We start from the raw sequence: 14,872 nt of genomic DNA, 5'->3' as shown, positions 1-14,872 counted from the left end.
AGTGATTAGTGAGCTGTTACCCTACCTACGGCTGCAGCCGTTACAAGGATTGTTAAGATGCACAGAAGAATAGTTTTACTTTACAAGAGAGGCAGGGTACAAATTGCAGAGTATCTGAGTAGTCAGCGTCAAATATTTCGCTCTGAAGATCAATATGTGCAGTACAAATGGCTATATTTCAAAAGCGTTTTACAATATTCCTTAGACCAGTAAAAGTCGATCAACGATTTAATGAAATGAGAAGGTCCCAGAGTTGTGCAAAAGGCGTATAAGAAAGTTACTACTAACTAAAGCTGTGAGGACGGGGCGTGAGTCGTGCTTGGGTAGCTCAGTTGGTAGAGCACTTGCCCGCGAGGGGCAAAGGTCCCGAGTTCGAGTCTCGGTCCAGCACACAGTTTTAATCTGCCAGGAAGTTTCAATTCTAGGTATATATTGTCATCTGGAAAAATAAAACAGGCGTTCTACGAATCGTAGCGTGGAATGTTAAATCCCTTAATCGGACAAGTATGCTAGAAAATTTGAAGAAGTTAAAGTGAGATATGGTGGAAATTAGTAAAGTTCTGTGGCAAGAGAACAGGACTTCTGGTCAAGTGAATACAGGGCTAAAAAAAATTAAATAGGAGTAACGCAGGAGTAGGTTCAATAATTAAGAAAACTACCGTAAAGAGTATAGTGAACGAGTCATCGTAGCCAAGATATACATAAAGCTAGCATCTACCACAGCATTACAATTTTATATGCCAACTAGTTCCACAGATGATGAAGAGATTGAAGAAATGTATAATGAGGTTAAAGAAATTATTCAGATCGTTTACGGAGACGAAAATTTAATTGTAATGGCGGACTAGATTTCGATAGTAGGAACAAGAAGAGAAGGAAAAATTATAAGGAATTTCAAACGTGGAATGGAATAAATGAGGAAGCCACCTGGTAATGAAAGAAGGTTGTATACGTGGAAGAGACATGGAGACGCCAGAAAGTCTGATTGATTCTGTAATAGTGAGACAGAGATTTAGGAACCAGATTTTACGTTGCAAGACATTTCCAGGGGATGGCGTAGACTCTGACCACAGTTTATTGGTTATGAACTGCAGATTAAAACTAAAGAAATTGCAAATAGGTGCGAAATCAAGCAGAGGGAACTTGGAAAGATGAAAAAACCAGAGGTTCTTGAAAGTTTCAGAGGGAGCATTTCGCAACGATTCACTAGCACAGGCGAAAGGAACACAGTAAAAGGTAAATGGGTAGCTTTGAGAGATGGAAACAGTGACGGCAGCACAGGATCAAATAGGTCAAAAGACAAGGCCTAGTAGAAACCCTTGGATAATACAGGAGACACTAAACTTAAGTGATGACGGGAAAATTGCCAATGAGGCAGGCGAAATGGAACACAAACGTTTAAAAAATAAGTTTGACAGGAAGTGCAAAATGGCTAAGAAGGAATGACGGGAGGACAAATGTAAGAATATAACTGATGATGACCAAAATAGACAGGATATAAAATGTAGATGCATATTTCACTAGGGGAAAGATAGAGTCCGCCTATAGGAAAACTAAAGAGGCCTTTGGAGAAAAGAGAAGCAGCTGCTTGAATATCAAGAGCTCAGATGGGAAACCAGTCCTAAGAAAAGAAGGGAAAGTTGAAAGGTGGGAGTGGAAAACAGAGGATCCATACAAGAGAGTTGCACTTGAAGGCAATATTATAAAAATGAAAGGGGACGTAGATGAAGAGATATGATACCGCGAGAAGAATCTGACAGTTCACTAAAAGACCTAAGTCGAAACAAGGCCCCGAGAGTTGACGACATCCTGTCAGAACTGCAGATATCCCTGGGAGAGCAAACCATGACAAAATTGTTCCATATGAAGTGAAAGATGTGAGAGACAGGTGGAATAATCTCAGACTTCAAAAAGAATTCTTTTTCTTTTCGAGTTACCAGTCTCCCGATTTCATGGACTTGTCCCGATATTGCTTAATACGTACATTGAACAAGCAGTAAAGGAAACCAAAGAAAAATTGGGAGTAGGAATTAAAGTTCGGGGAGAAGAAAAGAAAACTCTGAGGTTTACCGATGACATTGTAATTTTGTCAAAGACAGCAAAGGACTCCGAAAAGCAGTTGAACGGAATGCAATGCGGAATATAATATGAACATCAAAAAAAGGAAAACAAGGACAATGGAATGCAGTCGAATCAAATAAGATGATGCTAAGTAGGTCACATTAGGAAATTAGACACTTAAAATAGTAGAAGAGGATTACTATTTGGGCAGTAAAATAACTGACGATAGCCGAACTGGACAAGATATAAAATGTAGACTGGTAATGGCAAGAAAAGAATTTCTGAAAAAGAGAAATTTGTTAACATCGAACACAGATTTAAGTGTTCGGAAGTCTTTTCTGAAGGTATGGAGTGTAGCCATGTGTGGAAATGAAACAAGGACGATAAACAGTTTAGGTACAGGCTGACAATTATTGAACTATATGAAACAAAATGTACATAACTTCTGAACGGTTTGCGTTAGGACGTTCAAACTGCACGGTGGGCCACGAGGCATGATGGGGAATTACTATGCGACGAACCCCACTTTCATTTGGATGGAATCTTCAATAAGCAAAATTGGCACATTTGAGTGGCAGGAAATCCGCATTTCGCGAACGATAAGTCTCTTAAGCCACAACTGGTGGCTGTGCAGTGCGCAATATCCAGTCACGGAACAATCGGTGCAATATTCCTTGATGGCACGGTGACTACCGAACGGTAAGTGAAAGTTTTGGAAGATGATTTCATCCCCATTATCCAAAGTGACCCTGATTTCGACAAGATGTTGTTCATGCAAGACGGAGGTCGACCCAATCGAAGCAGGAGAGTGTTTGATGTCCTGGAGGAGCACTTTGGGGACCGCATTCTGGCTTTTGGGTACCCAGAGGCCCCTGGCATGGGCCTCGATTGACCGCCATGTTCTCCGGATCTGAAGACATGCAACTCCATTTTGTGGGGCTGTATTAAATACAAGATGTGCAGAAATAACTACAAAACCATTCCTGAGCTGAAAACAGCCATTCAGGAGGCCATCGACAGCATCGATGTTCCGACACTTCAGCGAGACATGCAGAATTTCGCTATTCGTCTGTACCACATAATGGCGAATGATGGCAGGCATATCAAACATGTCATAACCTAAATCCGAATATCTGTAGTGATGTTTAAATGTTGAATAAAGTGTGTGCACGCAGTAGTTTCTAACTAATTTACGTTTTTTTTCAAATATTTCAATAATTGTCACCCTGTAAAAAGAGAATAAAAGCTTTCGAAATGAGGTGCTATAGAAGAATGTTGAAGGTTACATGGGTCGACCACGTAACTAATGGTGAAGTACTTAATAGGAGCGGAAAGACAAAAAATTTATGGAATAACGTGACCAAACGAAGGGGTCAGTGAATAGAACACATTCTGAAACACATCACGGGATCGACAATTTAGTATTCGAGAAAGTGTATGTGGTGGGGGGGGGGGGGTAAAAATAATAGAGTGAGACCAAGAGGGTAATGTAGCAAGCAGATTCAGAAATATGGAGGTTGCAGTATCTACTCGGAGATGAAGGGGCTCGCACAGGGTAGAGAACCATGGAGGGCTGGATCAAACCAGTCTACATCTACATCTACATCTACATTTATACTCCGCAAGCCACCCAACGGTGTGTGGCGGAGGGCACTTTACGTGCCACTGTCATTACCTCCCTTTCCTGTTCCAGTCGCGTATGGTTCGCGGGAAGAACGACTGTCTGAAAGCCTCCGTGCGCGCTCTAATCTCTCTAATTTTACATTCGTGATCTCCTCGGGAGGTATAAGTAGGGGGAAGCAATATATTCGATACCTCATCCAGAAACGCACCCTCTAGAAACCTGGCGAGCAAGCTACACCGCGATGCAGAGCGCCTCTCTTGCAGAGTCTGCCACTTGAGTTTATTAAACATCTCCGTAACGCTATCACGGTTACCAAATAACCCTGTGACGAAACGCGCCGCTCTCCTTTGGATCTTCCCTATCTCCTCCGTCAACCCGATCTGGTACGGATCCCACACTGATGAGCAATACTCAAGTATAGGTCGAACGAGCGTTTTGTAAGCCACCTCCTTTGTTGATGGACTACATTTTCTAAGTACTCTCCCAATGAATCTCAACCTGGTACCTGCCTTACCAACAATTAATTTTATATGATCATTCCACTTCAAATCGTTCCGCACGCATACTCCCAGATATTTTACAGAAGTCTTCGGACTGAAGACTACCACAACAACTCAACATTCCAATCTGTGTTTTTCTCTATAATTTTTACCCCCTACAGCTCTCTCTAGTACCATGGAAGTTATTTCGTGATGTCGTAACAGATGTCCTACCATCCTGTCCCTCGTGTCCTCTGAGTGTTTCGATGCGATATGTCTGTATGAAATCTTCTCGTTTTGCAAGCCTCGTCAGTTCGAATAGAATTCTCGAGCTTTCGATGGCTATCACCACATCATCTTCAGGAGTAAAACTACTGACTGCCGTGGCCGGTTTTTTTTTTTTCTTTATTGCTATTTTCAAACCCGTACAAACAGGCAGGCTGTCAGCAGCATGTTACGCCGCTCTCATAAGTGACATAATGGTGGGTGATAAAACAGTAGACACATAAAGACAAACATGGAGCCGTTCACACTCGACGATAATCCACACTACAAACTGTTGACACGACGCACAAACACTGAAGATGGCGATGGCACAGGTGAACGATGGAGTGCGACGGTGAACACTGAACACTAAACACAACGGCACACACGAGACACTGATGGTGATGATCTCCGGCACGCGAATGTCCACGTAGCGTGTGCGAGTCCGGGCACCTGCCAAGAGGGGAAGAAGGGTGAGGTGGGGAGAGGGGAGAACAAAGATGCCAATGGCTGAGGAGATTGGGGGAGGAGTAGGGGGCAGGGGAGGGGAAGCCTGGGGGAGGAGTGGGGAGAAATGGAGGAGGGAGGGAAGAGGGAGAGAAGGGAGGGAGGGTACCCAAAGGAGCAAATACAGGAAGAGGGAGGGAGGATCAAAGTTGGTAGGAGGGGTAGATGGAGGGGAGGAGGGCATCATCAGGGAGAGGGAGCTGGCGGAAGCCACCTTGGGAGAGGGTAAGGAGGGTGGAGAGATGGAGACCAGGTGGGACGTGGGAATACAGGCGCGGCAGCGGGCGGGGGTGGGAGAGGACGGTGGAGACAAGCGGGTGAGGAGGATCAAGTTTTCGGGAGGTGTACAGGATCCGTATCCGTTCAAGGAAAAGGATGAGGTGGGGGTACGGAATGAGGTCGTACAGGATCTGCGTGGGGGAGGGGAGACGGATGCGATAGGCGAGGCGGATAGCATGGCGTTCAAGGATCTGAAGGGATTTGTAAAAGATAGGGGGGGGGGGGCGGAGATCCAGGCAGGATGGGCGTAACAGAGGATAGGGCGGATGAGGGATTTATAGGTGTGGAGGCGTCCAGACCCCACGTACGGCCGGAAAGGAGCTTGAGGAGACGGAGTCAGGAGTGTGCCTTGGCTTGGATTGTCCGGAGATGGGGGGTCCAGGAGAGGCGACGGTCGAGGGTGACGCCAAGGTACTTAAGGGTGGGGGTGATGGCGATAGGACGGCCATAGATGGTGACATAGAAATCAAGGAGCGGAAGGAAGGGGTAGTTTTGCTTACAATGATCGTCTGGGTTTTGGAGGGATTGACCTTGAGCAACCACTGGTTGCACCAAGCGATAAACCGATCAAGATGGGATTGGAGAAGGTGTTGGGAACGCTGCATGGTGGGGGCGAGGGCAAGGAAGGTGGTGTCTTCAGCAAACTGGAGGAGGTGGACGGGGGGTGATGGCGGCGGCATGTCCGCCGTATACAAAAGGTACAGAAGGGGGGAGAGGATGGAGCCCTGGGGCACACCGGCGGAGGGAAAAAAGGTGTAGAAATCCGTGTGATGGATGGTGACGTAGGAAGGACGGTGGGAGAGAAAGGAGCCGATCAGACGGACGTCGTTAATGGGAAGGGCGAAGGTTTGGGGCTTGAAGAGGAGACCGGAATGCCATACGCGGTCATAGGCTCGTTCGAGGTCCAGGGATAGGAAGATTGCGGAGCGACGGGAATTTAGCTGTTCGGAAAGGAGATGAGTGAGGTGGAGGAGAAGGTCATCGGAAGAGCAGGACAGTCGAAAGCCCCACTGGATAACGGGAAGGAGGCGGTGCTGGCGGAGATGCTGGTGGATGCGTCGGGTGGGATGGATTCCAGGACCTTGCTGAAGACCGAGGTAAGGCTGATAGGACGATAGGAGGAGACGGCGGACGGCGGTTTACCGGGTTTAAGGAACATCAGGATACGGGAGGTTTTCCACAGGTCGGGGTAGTAGCCGGTGGACAGGACTACATTGTAGAGCCTGGCCAGGGTGGAGAGGAAAGAGACAGGAGCTTCACGAAGGTGGCGGTAGGTGACACAATCGTGACCAGGAGCGGTGTTGCGTTTTGTGCGGAGTGTAGCAATGAGATCCTGTGTAGTGATAGGGGCATTGAGTTCCGTGTGTGCAGTGTTGTCCAAGTACTGGAAACCAGGTGCGAGGGGAGGGACAGAGGTATCAGTTCGATCGTGGACATCCGAGAAGAGGGAGTAATCGAACTGGGGATCGTCGGGGATGGAGAAGACATCGGAAGGGTAGGAGGCAAAGTGATTGGCCTTACTAAGGGTGTCAGGAAAGGGGTGATCATCATGGAGAAGAGAATAGTAGGGGAGGGTTTAGTTCCGGTAAGGCGACGGAAGGCTGACCAGTACTTGGACGAGGTTATAGGTAGGGTAGCATTTAAATGGGTGCATGTCTGTCGCCAGTCCCGGCGTTTCTTAGCCGCGAGCAAGTTTCGGATGTGTCGCTGGAGTTGCCGGTGGCGTCGTAGTGTGTCCGGGCCACGCGCGTGGAGGAAGGCACGGTAGAGACGGCGGGATTCACGGAGGACGGCCTGTGGGGGTAAGGTAGGGCGGTGGGGGTGGTTGGCGACAGTAGGGACGTGGGCCTCCACGGCCTCAGACAAGGTCTGCTGGAGAAAAGAGGCGGCATGGGTAACATCGTCAAGGTGGTGGTAGGTGGAGAGGGCATCCCGGTAGGTATTCCAGTCGGCACAGGCCATGGCCGGCACGATTTTCCTCTTATATACCCACGATAGCGTCCCCTGACACCAATCATGGAGCGCCGAAACGACGCCTGCGCGGAAAGTGAGTTGGGGCAGCTCATAGCAGCTCCGGCCCGCAGCGGGACCGAGTGACATCTGGTGGCGGGAGAGGGCAGCGCCACGACTGAAACCGCCGCTCCCGCTTCCTTACAAGCGTTAAGTATCCTTCATTGCTTCCTTTCGGCACCCAAACCCCGCCCCCAAGCCGTACTCAGTGTGCAACCCTGGTCCCTGTTAAAATTATTGCTCTTCATTCTAATCTAGGCTGCCTCTTTTATAACGTTGACGCATGAGGAAAGACTCTCGTGTTCTCAAACTATATTTTGTGTCCGATTTCCAGGCAATGCTCAGCTATGGCTGACTTGTCTTCCTCTCCACACTTCAAGGTGACCTTGTTCCTCTTCCCCAGCACACCCGACCTGAAAGTAACACCACCCCCGATGTTGTCATTGCCTCCGCCTACCTCCTTGGGCGTATCACTGTCGCCGTCCTTGACCCCACAGGTAGCGATCACCTCCCTGTCCTCCTCACCATCACATCTGCAAACCGCCCCCCTCCGGCTCCGCACCCTGCACCCCCTCCCAAGGTCGTCCATGACTATCGCCGTGCCAACTGGGATGCCTACCGGGACTCCATCTCCGCCCAGGTCGAAAGCCACCCTCTTACCTATCACCATCCTGACGACATCAACCACGCCTCGTCCTTCCTTCAGCAGGTAATTACTGACGCCGTGGAGGCCCATGTTCCTACTAAAACCATCCACCCACACCGTCCCACTCTCCCTCCGCGGGCTGTCCTCCTCCTCCGTGAATCCCGCCGCCTCTATCGCTCCTTCCTGCGCACTCGTGACAGGGATACACTCCAACGCCACCGGCAAATACAGCGACACGTACGGAACCTTATTACAGCAACGAAACGCCGAGACTGGCGCCAGACCTGCACACGACTCAACGCCACCCTCCCTATCAACTCCTCCAAGTACTGGTCCGCCTTCCATCGTCTTACTGGTTCCCTTTCCGCTCCCCACTACCCCCTTCTCCATAACGATCGCCCACTTCCTGACAACCTCAGTAAGGCCAACCACTTCGCTTCCCACCTTTCCGAGGTCTTCTCCATCCCCGATGATCCCCACTTTGATTATTCTCTTTTCCCCACGGTCATGGAACGTGCCGATACCTCGGTCGCTCCTCTTGCTCCTAGTCTCCAGTACTTGGGGCAGTTGCCCCCCTCCGACATAAACACTCCCATCACAGCGCAAGACATTAAACTTATCCTCCGGTCCAAACGCAACACGGCCCCTGGTCACGACTGTGTCACCTACCGTCACCTTCGTGAAAGCCCCTATTCCTTCCTGACTGTCCTCGCCCATCTCTATAATGTCGTCCTCTCTACTGGCTTCTACCCTGCCCTGTGGAAGACCTCCCGCGTCCTCTTATTCCTCAAACCCAACAAACCCCCTTCTGCCACCTCTTCCTATCGTCCCATCTGCCTCACCTCCGTCTTCAGTAAGGTCTTTGAATCCATCCTCTCCCGCCGTATCCATCAGCACCTTGCTCAACACCACCTCCTCCCCCTTACCCAGTGTGGCTTCCGACCCTCCTTCTCTGCTGACGACCAACTCCTCAACCTTGTTCACCTTCTGTCCCTCCAGCTCAACTCCCGTCGCTCCGCCATTTTTGTTTCCCTTGACCTCCAAAATGCCTATGACCGTGTATGGCATCCCGGTCTCCTCTTTAAACTCCAAACCTACGCCCTGCCTATCAATTTTGTCCGTATGATCGCTTCCTTCCTCTCGCACCGTCCTTCCTATGTCACCCTCCACAACACCAACTCCCGTATCTTTTATCGCACGGCTGGCGTCCCCCAGGGTTCTGTCCTCTCCCCTCTCCTCTATCTCTTGTATACAGCTGATATGCCCAAGCCACCCCCACCAGTCCACCTTCTCCAGTATGCTGATGACACCGCCTTCCTGGCTCTCTATCCTACCCTTCAACAGTCTCAACGTACCCTCCAAACCCACCTTAACCAGTTCACCACTTGGTGTAACCAGTGGTTCCTCCATCTCAACCCCTCCAAAACCCAGGCAATCATCATAGGCCGCACCACTCGCTCCTTCCGCCTCCATGATTTCTACCTCACCCTTTATGGTCGTCCTATCCAACTCACCCCCACCCTGAAATACCTTGGCCTCACCCTTGACCGCCACCTCACCTGGACCCCTCATCTCCTGACCATCCAGCAGAAAGCCCATTCCCGCCTCCGCCTTCTGAAACTCCTGTCTGGCCGGACATGGGGCTTGCATCCTTCTACCATCCTCCACACCTACAAATCCCTCATCCGTCCTATCCTCTGTTATGCCAGTGTCGCCTGGATCTCCGCCCCCACCCGCTTTTACAAGGCCCTCCAAATCCTTGAACGCCATGCGCTCCGCCTTGCCTTCCGTATCCGCCTTCCTTCCCCCACACGGCTCCTGTATGAACTGATCCCCTTCCCCCACCTCCTCCTGTTCCTCCAACATCTCCGCATCCTTTACATTGTTCGCAGGCTTGATCCCCCCCACCCTCTGGTTTCCTCCTTCCTCTCCACCCCCAGCCCGTTGCCGCGCCTCTATCGCTGTATCCCTCCCTCTCTCCACCTCCACACCCTCCATCTCCTTCGTCAGGGCAATTTCCAACGCCTCCCCCTCCCGGATGACGAACTTCGCCGTGACATCTACCCTTCCTTCCAACTATAACCTGGCCTTGTTCCCCCCCCCCCCACTCCCCAGGGCCCCTTTCCCTCTTTCCTCCTTCTCCCAGAGCGGATTTTCCTCAGTCCCCCCCTCCCCTGAGACCCTGCACCCCATACTTGCCTCTCTCCTTCCCACATCCCTCCCTCCCTGGCCCTCCTCCACGCGCCCCCCGGTCACCTCCCCCATCTCTTCCCCTCCCTCCCTTCTTCAGGTCTCCCTCATCTCCTAACGCCTGGCAGATTGTGTTGCTCTTCATCAGTGTGCCACATCAGTGTTGTTTAGTGCTGTTTCTCGTGTGCGTCAAGAGGTGTGATTTTAATTGTGTCCTGCCTTGAGGTTCGCCGTCAGTGTTACATTATGTGCTATGCCATACGTCGCTACCTTTATGCTCCAGTCATACTGTGCCTCGTGTTCTTTTAACCGTCGCAGTGTGTGGCCTTTTGTGTGTGCTACTTTTAAACAGTTTTTTATCTCCATTTTACAGTCACCCCGTTTTTTGTCTATTGCCTTCCATGATGTTCCCCTTTTTTATATCTATGTTTCCCTTATTCTCTCCTTTGCTGTTTTTAAATGTCTTCTATTGTTTTGTTCTCTGTCTTTCGGCTGAAGAGCAGCGCCTATGCTGCTGCCAGCCCGCCCCGATGGGGAATTGAAATACAATAAAGGAAAAAAAAAAAAAGCTGACTTGTCGAGCTCCCTTTGTTTAATATGTCTCTTGTGATCGGTACAAAGTTCTGCCACTGTGCGAATTGTCTGGCCTATACAGATGCTGCCGCTCTCGGTAAGGACGCCATACACACCAGCCACTGCCGGTATGTATGCTGAGGGAATTAGATTAGGAAACGAGACACTGGGAGCAGTAAATGAGTTCTGCTATTTGGGCAGAAAAATAACTGACTGCGGTCGAAGCGGAGAGGATATAAAATGTGGACCCGCAATGGCAAGAAAAAATTTCTGAAGAAAAGAAATTTGTTAACATCGAATACAGATTTAAGCGTTAGGAAGTCTTTTCTGAAAGTATTTGTCTGGAGTATAGCCATGCATGAAAGTGAAACATGGACGATAAACAGTTCAGGCAAGAAGAGAATAGAATGTGCTGCTACAGTATAATGCAGTAGATCTTTGGGTAGATTACGTACCTAATGAAAAGGTACTGATTGGAATTCAGGAAAAAAGAAATTTGTGGCACAACCTTACTAAAAGAAGAAATCGGTTGACTGGATACATTCTGAGAAATCAAGGGATCACCAGTCGAGTTTTGAAGGGAAATGTGTGTGTGTGGAGGGGGGGACGGGGGGCGGGGGTTAAATATTGTAGAGGGATACCAAGAGATAAATAAAGTAAGCAGATTCAAAAGGATGTAAACTGCAGTAATATTCGGAGATGAAGAGGGTTGTGCAGGAAAGAGTAGCATGGGCAGCTGAATCAAACCACTGAAGACCACAACAATATCGTTGAAGTTAATCGGTCGCAGTGTTATGGAACATGTTCTATACTCAGGCATTGTAATATTTCTAGGAATGAAAATCTCAGCCGGCCGCGGTGGTCTCGCGGTTCTAGGCGCGCAGTCCGGAACCGTGTGACTGCTACTGTCGCAGGTTCGAATTCTGCCTCGGGCATGGATGTGTGTGATGTCCTTAGGTTAGTTAGGTTTAAGTAGTTCTAAGTTCTAGGGGACTGATGACCACAGCAGTTGAGTCCTATAGTGCTCAGAGCCATTTGAACCATTTTTTTTTAAATCTCATATTTAAAAAACAGGATGGATTCCGTAAACAGGAATCTTACCATCCCAGCTCGCTCTGTTTGTCCGTGAAATCCCGAGGCCCGTAGGCGACGACGCCCATGTTGACACCATGTTCCTTGACTTTGTGAAGGGATTCCATTAGTTCCGCAGTGTAGTCTAGTGAAGAAGATACGAGTTTACGGAGTATCGAATCCATTTTGTTGCTGGATTCAGTACTTCCTAGAAAATAGAGGTCAGTGTGTTTTTCTTAACAGAATGAAATCAACTAAGATTTCTTCGGGAGAACGTCAAGAGAGCGTCATAGGGTAGTTACTGTTCGCAGATAATGATGGTGTCTGTAACAAGGTTCCCAATGCCAAAAGACGGCGTAAAACGCAGGACGACCTGCGAAAGATTGATGAGTGATGTAGAGACGGGTAGTGAATTCAGAACGTAAACAAATGTAACATATTGCAAGTAACCGGGCGAATAGATCTGTTTACTGTTACACTGCACTACTGGTGAGAAATCCTTGGAAATACTAAGAACCGTAAAGTATCGGGAAATAACCGTCCTTAGTGACCTAAATTAGAACAACCTCACAGTATTAATTGTAGGAAAAGCAGGTGCCAGACTGGAATTCATTGGAAGAACCTCAAGTAAATACGATTCGTTCGTGAAAGCAGTGAATTAAAAAACATTTCTTAGACTGATTCTTGAGTATTGCTCATCAAACTGGAACCCTTATCGGAACGTATTAATAGAAGATATGGAGAAGATCCAATGGAGATCGGAGCCTTTTCATTATGTATATCAAAATCACTCTTCAACAGTAACCGAAACATTCAGTTTTTTTGTGTGTAATGTCATTAGTCGTTTTATTTTATACCATACTGTCACACAACGAAAAATACGTATTTAAGTAACAAACATCAAATTAAACCGGCAGTAAATCTCGTAAGAGAAGTTCTTTGTCTACAAACAAATCACTGAGAGTATCACACAAAATGATATAAGTGAGATTGTAAAAGGCCAGTTAGAAAAGGATGGCTCAATTTTTAGCGTAACAAACTAACTCCAAGATGACAGAAGAGAACCTATAAAATACGTTCTTTTAACATTAAAATATAAAACATGAAGGAAGATGATGATAAGGGTACGCCCACGATTATGATTTTAGGTAATATGCAAAGTGGAAAATCTTTTGACTGGATATATTATCTGATAACAGTTTGTTTAAGATCAACATTATAACAGTGTTTATAGAAACACGGTACGTAAGAATTAGAAATGAATCAATGATGTAGGCTAGATATCATACAAAAAAATTACGTGAAATTCGAGCATAGACTACGAAGGAGAAAAATCGCAAGCTCATTGACTCTGTGTTAAGCTAAAAAGAATGAGCTATAACAGATATTATTTCCACATTGTTTCATATATGAATAATGCATGGTGCGATGACTTACAAAACTCATTTAAATCTTGATGACCTGCCATTGTAGCAGCAGTAACCGATCTAATAATTCACCAGACACTTGTTGTCTTATTTAAGCGTTGCCGACCGCAGTGCCCTATTCAGCCTGTTTACATACACTACGCGATAAAAAGTATCCGGAGACCGCATTTTTCTTATTAGGTGCACTGTGCTGCCACCTACTGCCAGGCACTCCATATCAGCGACCTCAGTAGTCATTAGACATCGTGAGAGAGCAGAATTGGACCCTTGGCGGATTTCACGGACATCGAACGTGGTCAGGTGATTGGGTGTGTATACTGACATATTAAAAACACTGTAAAGAAAATATAGACTGATTTTATTATTAAGTTTTGCATTTGTTTTCATTTTCTCGGTTTTCCAAGAATAGCTAAAAAAGAACTATGAAATAATTTTGCTAGTTGTGATACTTTAGACTTTCACGGGAGTTCTTCGCAAAGAAACGACTGTCCAAGGATCGTGGCATATAAGTAATTACAAGCGCACACTGTCACGCACGAATGACTAATATTGTCGGCGAGCATGCCAAGTAAAGTTGCTGCCTCAGAAGTCATGCAACGGGTTCAGGAGACCGGTGGTGTAGAAACAATTCCGAGTGATTTGCTGCAGTACTGATTTGAAACATTAAGTTACATACGAAAGAAGGTCTCTATCTGAAAAAGAATATGAAACAATGTAAAGCTGTTGAGAGAGACCTTTCACACTCTTACGTCACTTGAGAGAAAGCTGTGCGTGTCGCGTCATTTGTGAGGCGAGTGTTTGCGACCGCGAGCGTTTCGCCCCCTTACCGTCTCGCATCATCATGACGGTCTCGGTGGTGCCGGAGCCCAGGTACCCGTGCGCCATGAGCACTGTGCGCCGCCGCGGGTCATAGTCCGTCTGCTCGACCGCCTCCAGTCGCAGGTAGCTGCGCGGGTGGGCCCTGGAAAAAAAAAAACGCAGCTCACCTTAAATGTCAAGGAAGACAGCGGAGAAAGTTTGAGGCCATTACATTCTGCAAGACGAGTTTATAACAATGTTCTAGTCGCTCAAGAAGTTTTCTGTGTGAGGGTTCTGTAAGATTTTTGCCCGATATTTATCAGCACACCATACGAAGCCGTGAGTGTTTAGTCGTGAATCAGAACCTGTGTGTGCCAAGCCAACATATGTTATTATTCTGTACCTAACTGAAATTTTTAAATCAAACATTTAATATACGAGGGTCACTCCAAAAGAAATGCACACTGTTTTTGTAAAAATACAGTTTTCATTCTGCATGTGTGAATTACTGAGGATTGTCCTCGCAGCGGCAGGCCTTGTACTGCACATACTCCAGACAATGTGCAGAGAGCTAACGAATTGGTAACTGCTGACAGACGCATCACAGTGAACGAATTGTCACGTTACGTTGAGATAGGGGAAGGAAGTGTTTGCAGAATACTGAAAGTGTTGGCATTAAACAAGGTTTGTGCCAGGTGGATTCCCAGGATGTTGACAGTGGCTCATATAGAAACAAGAAAAATGGTATGCAGTGAACTTTTGGAACAGTACGAGAATGGTGGGGATGAATTTCTTGGAAGAATTGTGACATGTGTTGAAACATGCCTCCATCATTTTTCACCAGAGACGAGGAGGCAATCAGTGGAGTGGCATATTGCAAATTCACCCAAGAAAAGAATTCAAAACCACACTATCTGCATGAAAAGTTATGGCTACGGTGTTT

The 14,872-nt window shown here is 47.5% G+C and overlaps 1 protein-coding gene across 1 annotated transcript in view; it reads right to left on the bottom strand.

Moving 5' to 3' along the window:
• Nucleotides 1-14,872, bottom strand: part of LOC126252401 (phospholipase A1-like) — a 440,511-nt gene that overhangs the window by 83,396 nt on the left and 342,243 nt on the right. Inside the window, exon 3 of the mRNA XM_049953291.1 lies at nt 13,959-14,092. Coding sequence (XP_049809248.1) covers nt 13,959-14,092 — 134 coding nt within the window. The remainder of the gene's footprint in view (nt 1-13,958; nt 14,093-14,872) is intronic.

The sequence above is a fragment of the Schistocerca nitens genome, chromosome 4, assembly GCF_023898315.1.
Source record: "Schistocerca nitens isolate TAMUIC-IGC-003100 chromosome 4, iqSchNite1.1, whole genome shotgun sequence".
NCBI lineage: Eukaryota > Metazoa > Arthropoda > Insecta > Orthoptera > Acrididae > Schistocerca > Schistocerca nitens.
This window is presented reverse-complemented; position numbering and strand designations above follow the sequence as displayed.